The sequence below is a fragment of the Callospermophilus lateralis genome, chromosome 11 (assembly GCF_048772815.1).
Source record: "Callospermophilus lateralis isolate mCalLat2 chromosome 11, mCalLat2.hap1, whole genome shotgun sequence".
Taxonomy (NCBI): domain Eukaryota; kingdom Metazoa; phylum Chordata; class Mammalia; order Rodentia; family Sciuridae; genus Callospermophilus; species Callospermophilus lateralis.
Genome location: NC_135315.1, coordinates 13,350,064 through 13,367,829, shown reverse-complemented (window position 1 = coordinate 13,367,829; position 17,766 = coordinate 13,350,064). Strand labels below are relative to the sequence as shown.

The following is a 17,766-nucleotide window of genomic DNA, read 5'->3' as shown; positions in this document are numbered from 1 at the left end:
GCTACCACTTGAGCCACATCCCCAGCCCCAGAATGCTCATTTATTACTGTCACATTATAATTGTTGACATTGATCAAAATTTTTTATCTTCTCCTGTTGGAATTGCTTTCAGAGCCAGAGACGAATTCTTTTGAACATCAGAGTCCCTGGAAGGAGAGACTATTCTCTTCACCTTCTATTCCTGGCACCTAGCCTAGAGTATAGATACCTGGAAGCCCTGTATATCTTAAATGAAGGAATGGTGGCCAACCTTAAAAAAAAAGTTATTGAGTACAGATTTAATTTTAGAAAAGCTTAAATCTTTCTGAGATGTATATAATGAATAAATAGATGATTAAACTGGGCAATGCCATTAGAGAGAAAAAAAGAAAACAGATGTGCTGCTCAGGTAATGAGACTTATTTTCTGTGTGTGTAGCTCATAGCTAGCTGGTGAGGGCAGTTACAAAAGCGGAAGTTCAGAATGTTTTGAATAGTGGCAGTATCATTGGAATGAGTTATATTTCTTCCCAAGGGACTTCTTTGACTGCAACAACACTTACTTGAAATGTAAATTTTAGTATGTTTATTTAACAATCAGTCTTGCTACTTTATGATCATATTTCACATATTTGCTATGTAGATAAATATCTAAGCCTCCTAAACAGTATTGTTTTGTGAGAAAGAGTGAAGAATAGCTTTGGAGACCTAGAGTGTAGGATCATCTCTGTTGGAAGGTGACTGGGTCCTTTGTTGTGAATGTTGTTAATACTTCATTTCATTCAGTTCTCATATTGATCCTTTTGAGGATGATTTTACAGATGAGAAAATAAGATTTAAACTAATTCAGTTTGATCAGTTCAAGTTACTTTTTCTAGCTTCATCAGTAGTGAATATTTTTTATGATTTATTCAGTTCCTGACGGAAGCCTCACTCTATTGTTACCTAATGAAAATGAATTTTTTTCACTAGTCTCAGTTTTTCCAGTTTGATCCCATGTTTTATAGTTGTTTTTCTTAATCCTTTAGAATAAAAGCATGAATTCTCAACAGGAAGAAAAATGCATGTGGCCATGTCACGCTTAGGCCACTATTGATAAATAGATTATAGTTAGAGATACTTTTGTTGTCACTCATAGTCATTTGTTTGAATGGGTGATGATAATGGTTAGTACTGCCAACCAGTAAGATTTAGAAAGTTCCTAGCCTAAAAACAAGTTGTCTAGAAAATTATATAAATCAATTGTTTGGAATTCTTGATATTTATAGAAATAGCTAACTCACAGGAGGCTGGTTAATCCATTCTGCCCCTGGCCTCTATAGACTTATCACTTTCATTCTGTGGGAAACTATTTTCTGTCCTTTGCTATGCTCCTAAAAAGGAGAGAGCCCCCTTCCTACCCAGTGAGTTGGTAGTATGGTGGGAGGACTTCTTTATTCAGTCAACAAGGAGGGTTTTGCCTCTTTCTCCACTCTTAGAGGCAAAGGAATTTTTTCCTCCTTCGTACATACATAACCATCTGCCCTAGTGTGAATGGCAACAGCAACCATGACATAGGATGCCTCCTACTGTAGGCATTTTATCTGGAGAACATTAGATAATGTACTTTTAAAAAATATTTTTCAGTTGTAGTTGGACACAATACTTTTATTTCACTTATTTATTTTTATGTGGTGCTGAGGATCCAAACCCAGGGTCTCGCATGTGCGAGGCGAATGCTCTACTGCTGAGCCACAAGCCAGCCCCAGATAATGTACTTTTTTTACAGGGTTGGTAACTGGGGATTGAACCCAGGGATGCTTTACCACTGAGCTGCATCCCCATCCTTCTTTATTATATCTTTTGAGTCAGTCTTACTAAGTTGCTTAGAAAGTTGCCAGGCTGTTGAGGCTGGCTTCAAACTTGCAGTCTTCCTGCCTCAGCCTCCCAAGTTGCTGGGATTATAGGCATGCCCCACTGCATCTGGTGATAGTGTGTATTTTTAACACTTGTTATCAGACCTGTATTTTCAGAGTGGTGATTTGTTTTTAAACCAGGCTAAGGTCTTAGGCGAAAAAATTATACATATTTTAGAGAGAGTCGTACACCACACAATGATGTTTCAGTCAAGCACGGACTATGTGATGGTGGTCCATGAGAGTCTTAGCAGAGTTGAAAAATTCCATTGCCTGGTGACATCATAGCCATTGTAAAATTGTAGGGTAACACATTTACTCACATGTTTTTGGTGATGCTGGTAGAAAAAGATCTACTGTACTGCCAGTTGTATAAAAGTGTAGTATGTCCAGTTGTGTACTGTGCAACAATACTTAGTAATGGTAATTGACAAGTGGGTTTCTAATTTATGTGGTTACTATGCTTTTATTTTTGAGATAGGGTCTTGCTGTGTTACACAGGCTGGGTTTAATTGCTGTCTCAAGTGATCATCCTGCCTCAGTCTCCTGAGTAACTGAGACTACAGACACTATTGTTATTATTTTTTTAATATTTATTTTTTAGTTGTAGTTGAACACAATACTTTTATTACACTTATTTATTTTTATGTGGTGTTGAGGATCAAACCTAGGGTCTCACATGTGCGTGAGAGGCGAGTGGTCTACTGCTGAGCCACAACCCCAGCCCACACTATTGTTATTTTAATGTGTACTCCTGGCCTACACAAAAATGTTTACTCATCCATGTCATGTTTATTGCATCTATTGATTATATTATTTTCACTTGGTTGGTTTGATCTTGTTTTGTTCATCACAGACCTAGGAGCAAAAGACTACATGACACATAACACACACACACACACACACACACACACACACACACACACACAGATTCATATCGTCTAGATGTATAGCAGGCTAAACCATCTAGATTAATGTAAGCACACTCTATGACATTCATAGAATGACAGAATTGCCTAATGTTACATTTCTTGGAACACATCCCTATTATTAAATGACACTTGATTATGTATGAAAAGTAAACCTAAATACTCAGATTAGTAAATTTGCTAATAAGATTCTCATTGTTTTTAGTCTAAGGTAAGTTATAATGTTAGATTTGAATGATTTTCACAACTTTCTCCTTTATATTAGATTTGAGTATGTTTTTCTTTAATGTCTGTTTATGTTTAGGGTAACGTTACTTAAGAACTACCATTATTTTATTTTTGGTGTTTTTGGCAAATAAATTGTGGAAGACCTTTGGGGCTGTCAGTTGTTTAGTTACCCTTCTTTCAGTCAAAAGACACTATCTTGAACTTTTAAAATCTTTTCTATATATACTGATTTAACAATCTTTGAGCCAGATGCAAGTGTTTACATACACATTACTGAGGCATTCTTTTTAAATTCTTATTTTTTAAGTGATGATTTTAATAGATGATTATGTAAATTGAGGATAGTTCTTAAAAATATTCACACTTGGTCTGGTATTGTGGCTCAGTAATATAGCGCTTGCCTAGCATGTATGCGGCACTGTGTTTAATCCTCTGAGCACCGCATATAAATAAAGGTCCATTAACTTTTAAAAAAAAGTATTCACACTTCTAGGTTAACAAGCTAAACTCTTTCCTTAGCAGAAAACAAGTGATTTCTACTTCTGTTGTTGCCATAATATACTTTGCTGTGTTTGCTCTGTGTTTCCAGGGTTTTTTACGCACATTCTGCTAGATGAAGCTGCCCAGGCCATGGAGTGTGAAACCATTATGCCTCTAGCATTAGCAACTAAAAGTACCCGGATTGTTTTGGCTGGTGATCACATGCAGGTATCTGCTCTCTTAGTCATCAAGCATACTGAAAATAACGTTTAATTATATTTTGGTGTTTAACATTCTATTTCTAAAACACCCTATGAAATTGCAGATTAAGTACTTCTAAGTATTTCTATTTTAATGTTTTTAGTTGTCAGTGGACTTTTCTCTTTTTTTTTTTTTTTTCGTTCTTTCATTTGTTTTTTCTTTTGTTCTTTTATTCATTCTTTCTTTCTTTAGCTGAGAATCGAACCCAGGGCCTCACATGTGCTAGACAAACCACTGAGTCACAACCCCAGCCCTTAAGTATTTTTATACTAATGGTGAAAAATGCTGATATTTCTGAAGGAAAATTACTGCTCCCAATTTTTTCCTCTTTGTTTAGACAATTTAGAATAAATAATAAGAGTCTTATCAATGTTGTTTTTATTTTAACATTTATTATTTTGAAGCTCATTTCTTTATATTATGAATGTTTGATTCTTATCATTTTTGGCATGATGTTGGAGATTGAACTCAGGTTCCACCTCTGAGTTACAACCCAGCCTTTTACTTTTTTTACAGAATTTAAATGATCCATCTTAAAATTCCCCAATTTCTGTCTCTAATATGTGTTTTTGTGAAGGATTAATTTTTTATGTCATAAAAAACAAAGGGCTTAATTAAAAATTATAGTCAAAATGTCAAAGAATATATCACATTTTATGTATTTGCATACCTATTCATGAGAAAGAAACAGTTTTTTCTATTAAGATGTCTATTTTGCGAAATTGCCATTTGGCAACTTTTTTACCACAGCTGATTCAGATTACACCTGCATAGTGTTAGAGCTGTCAGGACACTCAGAGAGGAGGTTCTTATGAAGAAGCAAATTTTGTTTTGTTCCTTTATGCAAAGTAGTTTAATTTTGTTCTTTAGCAATAAAAAGTATTACCTAGAATCACTCCTTGTACTTTATGAGGCTAAGAGGATTGTTTTGATTTAGATATCGTGCCTGTAATTCCAGCTGCTCAGGAGGCTGAGGCAGGAGGATCAAAAGTTTGAGACCAGCTCAGACAGCTAACTTTGTCCCTATTTCAAAATTAACAAAAGAAAGAGCTGGGGATGTAGCTTAGTGCTAGGACCATTGCCTAGCATATGCAATTTTTTTTTTCCCCAGAAAAAGGAAAGGGGGTTGTTTTATTAATAATTAAAAATAATTTTAGTCATGATCTGTATGTCCTACCAGCTCATCGCTTAAAATAATTGATGTTTTGGTGAGATAACTAATGTGACTCCTCCAGTGATACTATGGGTTGCGTCCCTAAACTTACTGAAGTAGTCATCATTTATTATATTATTGGAGAAGATCTTTTAAAAAAAATTTTTTTTTTTTTAGTTGTTGATGGACTTTAGTTTATCCATTTATTTATATGTAGTGCTGAGAATCAAACCCAGTGCATCACACATGCTAGGCAACGCTCTACCACTGAGCCACAACCCCAGCCCCGGAGAAGATTTTTATTAATTCATGTATAGAAACTCTAGGTTTGTGTTGCATACGCAATGAAGAATTAGAAATTTTGGGCTAGTTCCTTAAAATAATAAAAGGGTTCATAGAAACTGTCAACTGATTTTGTATGTTATTTCTTTCAGCATGTTGGGGTTTAATACATCAGAAATTTTACCACAGTGATATTTTATAAGCAAGTTAAAGAATGCTAATTGTATATTTAGTTAAATTTTCTCTGTATGTTTGTCTGTTACAGCTCAGTCCTTTTGTTTACAGCGAATTTGCCAGGGAAAGAAACCTTCATGTTTCATTACTTGATCGACTCTATGAGCATTACCCTGCAGAGTTTCCATGTAGGATCCTCCTGTGTGAGAACTACCGGTCCCATGAAGCTATCATCAAGTAGGTGTGAACTGCCCTCTCTGATTCTCACTTTTTGCTGTATTTTTGAGGGGTACTCAGATCAGCATATTACTAGGGACAGGTGATTGCAGTTATTCCCAAAAGATTATGTGGTGTTCCTAGTGTTGTAAGTTCTATTTAATTTTATATTTTAAAAAGATCACTTCAAAAGTCAAAGTTATGATTTTTTCCCCCCCAAAAAAGCCACCTCTGGGAACTAAAAATTGAGGTTCTGCTAGCTCTGACATATTTTTCAGTGACTAGATATATAATCTATATGGAAAAACTGCATGTTGTAATAAAGAAATATATTGACAAACCATATATAGTAGTTTATTGTCTCTGGCTGTGTTATACACAAATTCTATTTTTTTTTCTATTTTTTATTTTTGTTTTTTGGTATCGAGGATTGAACCCAGGGGCGCATATATCCCCAGCTCTTTTTTAAAAAATTTTTATTTTGAGACAGGGCTTCACTAAGTTGCTTAGGGTCTTGCCAAGTTTCTGGGCTTTTCTGGAAGTCAGGATCCTCCTGCCTGAGCCTTCAAAGTTGCTGGGATTACAGGTTCATGTCATCATGCTTGCCATGCATAGACATGGCATACTTTTTTTTTTTTTTTTAAATAAATAGGAGCAGTACACTCTAGAATAATGATAAAAACATCATTATTACATAAACCAGTAATCTAGTCACATTATCATTGTCAAGTATGATGTGCTGTACATAATGTATGTGCTGCTAGGCTTTCTTTAAGAAAAATTTATGTTTTACAACTGGAAGCACAAAATAGGTTTGTTTACACCAGCATCACCAAAAACACGTGGTAACACGTTGGGTTCCAATGCTGTTGTTGGCTGCGATGGTAATTTTTCAGTTCCATTACAATCTTATGGGACTACTATAGAATATGGGGCCCATCATTGACCTGAATCATTATGTGACACATGACTGGATAGTTGTATGACCCACAAAGGGTGAAGAATGTACCAATCAAGAAAACACGCTAGTTAACAAATTTTCTCCTAGAACAAAGATTTCAACTAGTATCGTACTGTCATCATTTCTTTCTTTTCTCTCTATTCTTTTGTACCTTACCCAAATCAATCCATTGAACAGTGGTACACCAGGAGCTTTCTCTATTGTTTTTGCTGTGGTTGTATTTGGAGAAATTATCAGCATCATAGGTATTCAGTGTTGATACTAAAATTAACCACTGGAAGAAAGCAGTGTTACTAGAAATGACTGATTTGTGTGTGTGGTGGTGGGAGGGGGGTGGTGGTTTAAATTAATTTTGATGATTTATTACTCTTTTTCTTTTCTTTCTCTGTAGTTATACCTCTGAGCTTTTCTATGAGGGTAAACTGATGGCCAGTGGAAAGCAACCAGCACACAAGGATTTCTACCCCCTAACATTTTTTACAGCCCGAGGGGAAGATGTGCAAGAAAAAAATAGCACAGCATATTATAACAATGCAGAGGTACTTTAGTTCTTTTTGCAGATTAACCTTTCTTCATTTACATGGTCTGATTTTGTTGAGTATTTATATAACATTTTCGTTGATGTGCATTTGTTTCATAGTGTGTAAAACTTATCCTGTCCTTATACATTGATTTATTAAGATGAATCTCCTACTGGAAATGAACACTTTGGTTTACTTTTTGTTTCACTGGTAAAACATAAAATGCATGATTTCATTTTTTAAAAAGCCAATATTATTCTCATAAGATAGGCTGATTAAATTTTATAGTGCATAATCAAAGGAGTTATCATTTTTAATGAGTTTGACTTGAATAGCAGAATCTTGTGCTTGAAAGAGATCACACAGTTGCAGATAATGACATTTCTATCTCATCATGGGCTCCAATTTAGTTTTCTTCCAGTTACTGGCTTCTAGAGAGAATGCCGGTAATATGAGGGGTCAGGTGAGGGAGCTGACAAACCCCGTGAAGACTTTTGGAGCTAGGAGGCCAGAAACATTGTGGTTAAGGTTCTGGCTGTCACAAGACAGTTCTTTAGGGACTTCAAGAATCCCGAAGGAGGCAAGAATGGGGTGATTTTCATTAGGGGAATTCTGATGTCTACTACCTTTAGATCTCATGCTTTACTTACTTTATTTACAAAGAAATGGCTTCTATTATGTAACAGTAATTAGTTTCCCTCTAAAAACTGATCAGAGACTTGTATTTAGAAGTCTACACAAGAATATCATCAGTACTTGCTTGATAAAATCCTAAACCAAAGAAAGCCAAGAAACTTAAATGTCAAGTAGGAATTATTATTATTTAGGAATTTATAAATTTAAATTTACTTAGGAAACGGTAAATTTAGGAAAGGGTAAACTTTTTCTTTAAATATTTTTTTCTCTCTTCCTTTTTGGGCATTTTCTTTAAATATTGGTATTATTTAAAACAACTTGGGATCTCCTTTGTTGGTCTTACATTCGCATTAGAAATCATTGGCCTAGAAATTAGCCATGGTAGGGGCTGGGGTGGGAGGGCTGACCAGGGTGGCAAACAGGGCTTAAAATCCAGAAGGCTCTGGATTTTTTCTTTCTTTCTTTCTTTCTTTTTTTTTTTGCTGTGACAACAGGGATCAGAGTTGAGTTTTGATTAACCTTGATCCTGAGCCGTGCTTGATGGTTACCTGAGACTGTTTCTTGATTGGGGTTACTTGTTCCTTCAAAGTGACATAGTATGTTTTTCAGAAAACTTACTAGCTGTAGGATTAAAAAAAAAAAAAAAATTGTGTCTTCCTGAACTATCAAGTTTACTTAAAAAATATTTTTGAAGAATATATTTGGGGCTGGGGATGTGGCTCAAGCGGTAACATGCTCGCCTGGCATGTGCGGGGCGCTGGGTTTGATCTTCAGCACCACATAGAGATAAAATGGAGATGTTGTGTCCACCGAAAACTGAAAAATAAATATTAAAAAATTCTCTCTCTCTCTCTCTCTCTCAAAAAAAAAAAAGAAAAATATATTTTTCATATTAAAAAATACAAAACCAACATTTATGTGACCTTTAAATATAAAATGTAGCTTTAGAGAAATTTCAAGCCACCTTGAACTTCATCAGAGCATGGTTGTTTAGTCACTCTCTTTAGTCTCATGAATTATTGCAATCAATTTAGACACACGTTGCCCCAGGCCCTTTCTTCAAGTGGAAATAAACTGATTCTAGTTTACTGCAGGGAAGACATTTTGAATTTTTTTTTTTTTTAATTTGAGAAATTGAATTTTTACTATTTGATTTAAAATATTTAATTGACACATAATCATACATATTTATGGGGTACAGTGTGATATTTCAATAAATATATACAAACAAGTATAATGATCAGGGTAACTGGCATATATATAACAGCTCAAACATATATCATTTCTTCGTATTAGGCAACATTCAGAAATCTCTTTAGGAGCCATTTTGAAATATGCAATTCATTTTTGTCAAACACAGTTATCCTACAGTGCTATATAAAACATTAGTTCCCCCTCCTTTCTGCACCCCTACACCTGTAAACCATCCTCTCTCCAAACTTCACTCCCCAACTCTTCCCAGCCTCTGCTAATCACTATTCTACTCTCTCTTATGAGATCAACTTTTTGAGCTTCTACATGTACATGAGAACATATAGAAATATTCCCACCTTTTTGAAACCCTTTTGTTACCTGGCTTCCAGCATACCAATCTCCTGATTTTTCTTCTAGTTCATTGCAGTCTTTTATTTGTTATTATTCCTATTTTTTACTTCTTAATGTTAGAATACTCCATGGTTAGGTCCTTTGCCATTTTCTCTTTTTCAGCTGAATTAAGTTATTTCATCTAATGCCACGGTTGTTCCCTAATGACTGCCAGATTACTTTTCAAGCCGTAAATTATACTCTGAGATCCAATTGTCTATTCGTCATCTACAAACCAACATGGACAAAATAGAACTCAATTCCATGCTTCTCCAAACCTGTTCTTCCTCCTGTATGCCTGATCTCTATCTTAGAATTCACCCAGTCGTTTAGGTTGAAAAAAGATCTAGGAGCCATCCTTTACTCTTCTCTTTCTTCTTCCTAATATCCAAGCCATCAGTAAATCCTAACTTCCTTTACCTTCAAAATAGAGACTGAATCCGACATCTAACCACTTCTCCATCATCTGTAAGGCTACCCCAAGACTCTTGCTTGGAATACTGTAATAACCTAACTGGTCTCTATGCTTTCCACCTCAATCCTCTTCAGTCTAACCTTCACACTGTAGCTTCATATTTTATACTGGTAAACCAAATTATGCCATTCCTCTTCTCCATCTCACTAATGGCCTCTATTTACATATCCATACCAGGCTAAATGGACCTTTCATAAAGGTCTTATCACTCTTTTCTCTTAATCATTACACTATAACATCACCAGCCTCTGCTTGTCCTTAAATATGTAAGTTAACATATTAGGGCCTTTTCCTCTGTGAAGAATGGTCTTTCTCAGTCACATGGCTCATATGCTTTTGAGGCTCTCTACCTATATCACCTCTTCAGACAGATCTTTCCTAACTACCTTATATATAGTAGCAACCACCTCCACATTTTGTCCCTATTCCCTGCCTTTTCTTCTTAGCACCTGATATTATACATTGCTTATATTGCAATTGTTTGTCTTCTTCATTAGAATGTAAACCCCATAGAAGCAGGTACTTTGTATGGGATATAGCTGTATAACCAGCATACCAAAGAATACCTGGCACATAGTAAGGAACTCAATACCTATTTTTTCAGGGATACTGGGGATTGAACTCAGGGGCACTAGACCACTGAGCCACATCCCCAGCCCTTTTTGTATTTTATTTAGAGACAGGGTCTCACTGAGTTGCTTACTGCCTCGCTTTTGCTGAGGCTGTCTTTGAACTTGCAATTCTCCTGCCTCAGCCTCTCAAGCTGCTAAGATTACAGGCATGCGCCACTGTGCCCTGCTCAATACATAATTCAATTTATGAATGAATGAATGGGATTTCTACAATCCAATAGTATAATTTTCATTTTAATGAATACAAAAAAATGAGTGATAAAAATGTGCCCTTAAAAACAAAGGTAAATTCAGCTTCATTCCTCTCAAATGATATGAATTTTATTAAGAGTAGGAGAGTTATTTAGTAGCACTGAAGCAAATGTTTACATTTTCAACAAGACAATTAAGCTGATATGAAATCATAAAAAGCTTCAGAATTACTTCTGAAAGTAAAGCTGCAGTTAATTTATTACGGCCTGAATATTTAAAAAGTAGATATATACATACACATATACACACAAATAAAAGGAAAGGATGGGGAGGGGGGATAATCAAGACATTTCTGTTTATGCTGATATGGTTTCATGAGACATTTTGAATTTTTAATACCAGAGCAGGCCTACTTGGTTATCAATATAGGCATACTGGAACATTTCTAGAAGCCTTTGACTTTTCTGTGGTACCACCTGATTCCACTGAGCTACATCCCCAATCCTTGGGATTTTCTTAATGGTATGAAATTAAAGGTGAAACCTATGTTTGTTTTGTGTATAGAGTAAGAAGAGCAAGTGGCACCAGTTAATTGATAGGGGGAAATGAGATCTCTTCTGTAAAAATTCTGACTAAAATTTACACAGTACTTGAGAATAGATTAAATGCCACTGTTATGAAAATAAGATAATGTTGGGGTTGGGGCTGTAAGTGGTAGAGTGCTTGTCTAGCATGTGGGAGGCACTGGGTTCGATTCTCAGCACCACATATAAATACAATAAAAGTCCATCAACAACTAAAAAAATATTTATAAAAAAAAGATAATCTTACACAGACTTAACCCATCAATATTAACTTAAGACAGATTGGAATTGAAAGCAAAATTAAAGAATCTGGAGCTGCTGGTATACTCATGGTATTTTTGCTTATATAAGTCTCCATTGTTTAGGGAATGTTTTAAAAATTTTTATCATGTACATTTTTAAAAAATATTTATTTAGTTGTAGATGAACATATAGTATCTTTATTTTTATGTGATGCTGAGGATCGAACACAGTGCCTCACACATGCGAGCATTTTACTGCTGAACTACAGCCTTAGCCCCTTTATCATGTACTTTATGCATCATGTGAACATGTGGTAGAATAAGAGAAAGTGTATTTTTCTTTTTTTGGTGATACTAGAGATTGAGCCCAGGGGCAATTGAAAGCTGAGCTATCCTCCCAGCCCTTTCCATTTTTTATTTTGTGACAGAGTCTCTTACGTGCTCAGGCTGGTTTCAAACTTGCAGTCTTCCTTCCTGCCTTAGCTTCCCAAGTAGCTAGGTGCCACTGAGCCTGGCAAGAGACGATTCTTAATTCTGAATTTAAATCCCCCAAATAATGAAGTTGTCTCAGCTTAATGTAGAATTAAATACTAAGCGCTACGGTATGATTCTTAACCTTAAGAAATTCAGTGTGAAATGAAGAACTGTAAAACTAATCGTAAGATTGTATAGTTGGTGAGTGGTAGGCAAGGCTGTATGTAGATAGGGAAAATGAATCTGTTGTTTTTAGAGGGACCTGAGACAAAAAATGGAGAATGTGATATTTGCTTCATACGTTTTGGGAATCTGTGGTTATTTGTGTATGTATTTATAATTGTTATATCTTCCTGATGGATTGACCTTCTTATTGTTATAAAATGTCCCTCTTTATAGATAATATTTTAGTTGCTGTTTGCCTGGTATACTTTTTTCCATCTTTTTACTTCCATCCTTTCATACTTTTGAATCCAGCGTGTCTTCTGTAGGCAACATATCACTAGAATTTTTTAAAAAATAAATCATGCCTGAACGTTTATGCCTTTTTATTGGATTGTTAACCCATTTATACTTATTGTTACTATTTATGGTTTTTACCTCTGGCTCTTTATAAAACTATTTCTCCTTTATTACCTCCTTGTGTATTAAGCTATACATATTTTTTAGCATCATATTTTAATTCCTTTAATAAACTATATATATTTTATTTTTTTTACCTAGCAGTTTCTCTAGGACTCATTATATTTATCTTACTAGAATCTACCTCAAATTGTTACTAACTTCTCAATGATATATAGAACCTTTACTTCTACATACAGTGTCAATGACTTCTTTTTTCTTTCTTTCCTTTGTATGCTGGTGTTATGCAATTAATACACATATGCACATACAACAAACTGAATAAAACGTTGTTATAATTATACTTTATATGATCTTATTTAAAATTTTCCAAGAGAAAGTGGGACTAGCATATATTTAAGAGTTTGCTATATTAACCTTCTTATTTAATATTTATGATTCTCATCATTTCTCTGTATTACTGTTTGGTGCCATTTTTCACCCACTTTCTTTGTGCTCTCATTGTCATACATATTAGTTTTCTGTATGTTATAGCCTAACATGTTTTACGCAGTTGCTCTTTAATTTAGTTAAGAGGGGAAAGGAGAGGAAATGTGCTTCTGTACTTCATCTTATGATTACCCACATAATAACCTGTTCAGTAGTGCTCTGTGTGGATTTGACATTTGCTGGTGACACTTGCTTTTTGCCTCAAGAACTTCTTTTAGTATTTCTGGTATAGAGAGTCTTCTATTAAGGATTCTCAGGTTTTGTTTATTTAGGAATGTCTGTTTTGCCTTCATTTTTGAAAGGTTTTGCTGGATATGAGATTATTGGTTGAGTTTTTTTTTTTTTTTCTTTCAGCACATGGAAATGTGTTCCCATTGCCTACTAGCCTCTGTTGTTTTTCATGTGAAGTCATATGTTAATTGTATTAGAATCTCTTTGTAAGTGATGTGTTGTTTTTCCTCTTGTTGTTTATAAAATTTTATTTTTGTCTTTGACTTTCAAGATTTTGACTGTGGTATGTTTAGGTGTGCATCTGGATGTGTTTATCTTACTTGAAGTCATTGACACTAGATGCAAAGATCAGTGTTTTTCATGAGATACGGAAACTTTTTAGCCATCATTTCTTTGAACTCTCTTTTGTTGGTTTTTGGTACTGGGCATTGAACCCAGGGGTGCTTTATCGTTGAGCTACATGGCCTTGAATTTGGGCTCTTCCTGTCTCAGCTTTCTGAATTGCTGGGATTGTAGGTAAGTTCTCTGAACATTTTTAATGTTTTTATTTTGTTGCATTCCTGTTCTGGTTTTCACATTATATGTATGTTGGTGAGCTTAATGGTGTCCCTTTGTTCATTTTTTTGTCACCGTTTTTGCTCATTGTTCTTGAGGTTGCATAATCTATCTTCACATTTACTGAGTTGTTCTTCTGTCAGCTCAAATCTACTTTTGAGTCCCTTGGCTTAGTTTTTCTTTTCATTTATTTTACTTTTCAACTGCTTGGAGCATATATTGTTCCACAGTGTGATCCAGTGAAGTTGGGTTTTGGCAGAGGCAGAACATTGCCAGTTTGTGAGGCTTACTCTTACCCATTCCTTGCAGAGGTTATAGAGTAGTTGCTGGGGGAAGGTTTGGAACTTGCTCTGTGCTGGCTGTCCCACTGGCATCCACCCTAGTAACAGAATCTCTGTGAATGTATGTGTGTGTGTTTTGTGTGTATGTGTGTGATATGTATCCTGCCATCTAGCTGTTTCCACTACCAGTGTGGATCTTCTGTAACCCAGACTGGAAGAGGTTGGAATTTGCAGATTTTCATAGGCTGCTGAATAGAACTTCTCTTCTGGGAGTCTGTTCTGGGAAATGGGGAAGATGGGAACTGTCATTGGCTACCAAACACATTGAATCAGCTCTCATCCAGTGCACAGCTGTACAGGAAAGGGGGGCTGCACTTTCACCCACTGTCCCACTTTGGGCTTCCCTGCGTAGCAGGAGATGGGGATCAGGGAATAGGCACTGTCTACTTCTGGCTGCTCAACCTTCTGCAGTGTGTGGCAACATAAAATAGGATCTGCCAGTGTTTACAGGTTGCCAAACCACCAGGAATAGCTTCATTACCCCAGGGAGCTAAGGGAGATGGGAACTGCATAGATAGAAGTTGCCTGATTAGACAGTCCTATGAGACAGAGCTGTGAAGAGGACAGGGAGTGGGGTGCAGCACCTAGCTTACTGAGTTCTGCAGGTTTTATTGAGTAAATGCTTTTTACTTTCTTCTGAACTCTTTGATCAATCTCCAGAGCCTTTACCTGTTCTGACCAGCTTCATGGATACTTGTTCTGGGAGAGGTTTCCCCAAGCTTCTCATATCAATATCTGAACTATAGGTTTATGCTGTCAAGAATCTAAGGCTGCGAACAGAGGAATAAAGTGGAGAAATGATTATGTGTTGCTTAGTGATAGGATCTCTGTGGTAGGGGACACAGGAGAGGTGTCTCCCAAGTTTTATCTTCCTCTAAGTCTAGTCACATGGGTAAAACCAGCTTCTTTTTTATTCTTTACTGTAATATACTTAACCCCACCCTTTTTTGTTACCCATAGTGTGAATACCAACCAGTGTTTAGTCTGGTTTGTTATTTAGAGTCCTTGAGCAGCCTGTGTATTTAAAATGCCCTGCTGTGTATCATTATTACAATAGTAGACAACTATAGTGCCTATTCCCTGATCCCCATCTCCTGTAGTCATTCATAGAATTTGTGTCTAGAAACAGGAACTTCTTCCCAGCCAATAATCCTCAAGGTCTTGAAAAGACAAAAATTGTCAATTTGTTCTAAATTATAAATTCAAATAAATATTATTAATAAATGGCAAATAAATTGTCTACTTAAGCCAGGCAAGGTGACACGCTCCCATGGTCCCAACTACTGGGGAGGCTGTGATGGCAATGTCATTGGGCTCACAAGTTTCAGACTAGCCTGGGCAACATAGCAAGACCCCATCTCAAAAGTTGAAGTAGTACTTAAAAAACATGTTTTAAAATTTCTCTTTTGCTGTATGCTTCTCAGGTCTTGCCTGACCCTGGATTGATGTGCACGCGCGCACGCGCGCGCACACACACACACACACACAAAATTAGCACTCTGTTTTGTAAATAGATCATAATTGCTTAATAGGCAAGGAACATGTTTTGTTAATCTTTGTATTTCCCACTGTGCCATACATTGAAATTATTTGATCAATTCATCAAGTTAAAATAGGTCAAATTATACTAAAAACCCTATCTTAATCCAGTAAGTAGGGTCCAAAATATTCAGTTGCATAAAATATATTGTTATTTTATTGCAAAGATAATGAAATGGCCTATCTGAACTTGTGCCACAAGCAGGCTATGCATTCTGAAAGTCTCTCTCTCTGATGTAAATTTGTATTTGGTGTCAGCTGATGGTTATTGGCTGGTCCACGTACTTACTCAGTGGTGGAGAAGGCAATGCTGTACCCTGCTTGTATTGTTGTATTGTTGGGACTTAATGGTACACTGATTATAGGAATCTTCTAGTTGGCTAGTTTCATTAGCCTAATCTGGTGGGAGCATACTGAGAAGCACTGGTCATGTGAGGACTTGTTTCCTAATTTCATATCCTTTTCCTATTCTTCTTTCTGTATAGAAGCTTGAGCCTATTCCCAGTTAAGCATGGAGCTAGGTGAAGGATGTGGGCCGATTACATTGTCTCTTATTTTCATGTTTTCACTGGTTATATTATAATAGAATTTTACAGTTTAAAATGTGAATATAAATTTATTTTTATCATTTTGTTCACACCAGCAAAACATAATTCCCATTTAGAGGTATTTTTTTAAATGACTTTTGCTAAAATGGGATCCTTTATAAATCTATTTCACTTACTGTATTCTTTCTCCAAACACTGGTGATAACTTTAATATATGTGTATGTGTGTGTTTAAAGGTATTTGAAGTGGTGGAACGTGTAGAAGAGTTAAGAAGGAAGTGGCCAGTAGCGTGGGGAAAGTTGGATGATGGCAGTATTGGTGTGGTGACTCCATATGCTGATCAAGTGTTCAGGATACGTGCTGAACTTCGAAAAAAGAGATTATCTGATGTTAATGTGGAAAGGGTGCTAAATGTTCAAGGTAAGCATTAATTGGAATAAAGTAAGTTATTAAATGCTTAAGGCTTAAAGTGTGTTCACATTTGATTTTTGTAGATAGACACAGTACCTTTACTTTATTTATTTATTTTTATGTGGTGCTGAGGATCCAACCTAGTGTCTCACTTGTGCTAGGCAAGTGCCTTACCACTGAGCTACACAACCTGAGCCCCTCATATTTGATTTTTAATTCTTATAAAATATATTAGCTCTTTAAGATATCCTAGATCACTTCTGGACCAGCAATGAAGAATTGCCTCACTGTTTTCCAGAAGGGCTTCACCATTTTACATTGCCACTAGCATCCTCACCATTTGTTATCTAGCACTTATATTTTTAAAAATGCAATGCTTTATTATATCAGTGATTCAGAATGACAATCTCAAGCATTTAAAAAAATTTTTGTCTTGTAGGAAAGCAATTCAGAGTTTTGTTTCTTAGCACAGTACGGACAAGACATACTTGTAAGCATAAACAGACACCAATTAAAAAGAAAGAGCAACTTCTGGAAGATTCCACAGAGGACTTAGATTATGGTTTTTTATCTAACTACAAGCTTCTCAACACTGCCATCACAAGAGCGCAGTCCCTGGTTGCTGTGGTGGGTGATCCCATTGCTCTGTGTTCTATTGGAAGATGCAGGTAATCATGTTACCGATTGACATATTAAAGGGGGAAATGTGAAGTAATTTGTATGTCTGTGTATACTGTAAGGGTCCGGCGAAGCGTCGGAGAAAGAGACCACCAAGAGACTGCTCATGCAATTGCAGAAGGGGATTTATTGGGGATCCATTCCAGCGCGCTGGGGCTCCCGGCCCACTCAAGAAGGAAGAGCAGTCAAGAGCCCAGGGCAGGGGTTGAGCAGTGCTTAAGTACACTTTTTGGGGAGGGTGGGGACTTTACATACATCACAGTCTCCTTTAACAAATCACCATACACCACGGGAAAATCAAACAACAATTCTTAGACTTTATTAGTACATTCATTGGCAGGAACAGGTTGGGGTGGGGGTGGATTGGTCACTTCTAAGTGGGGTACACATTCAAACTGATTGATTCGGGCCCTGTATGCCTATGTGACAAGCTACACAGGGTCCCAGGTTATTAAACAACCAGAGGGTCAGTGGGAATATTTACTGGGCAGTTTG

At 36.2% G+C, this 17,766-nt stretch overlaps 1 protein-coding gene across 4 annotated transcripts in view; it reads left to right on the top strand.

Annotated features, from left to right (window-relative positions):
* Positions 1 to 17,766, top strand: part of Helz (helicase with zinc finger) — a 164,684-nt gene that overhangs the window by 94,250 nt on the left and 52,668 nt on the right. For all 4 annotated transcript variants that reach the window (XM_076870584.2, XM_076870583.2, XM_076870586.2 and 1 more), the window contains 5 exons: positions 3,620 to 3,738; positions 5,472 to 5,617; positions 6,949 to 7,096; positions 16,419 to 16,602; positions 17,033 to 17,261. In XM_076870584.2, coding sequence (XP_076726699.1) covers positions 3,620 to 3,738; positions 5,472 to 5,617; positions 6,949 to 7,096; positions 16,419 to 16,602; positions 17,033 to 17,261 — 826 coding nt within the window. The remainder of the gene's footprint in view (positions 1 to 3,619; positions 3,739 to 5,471; positions 5,618 to 6,948; positions 7,097 to 16,418; positions 16,603 to 17,032; positions 17,262 to 17,766) is intronic.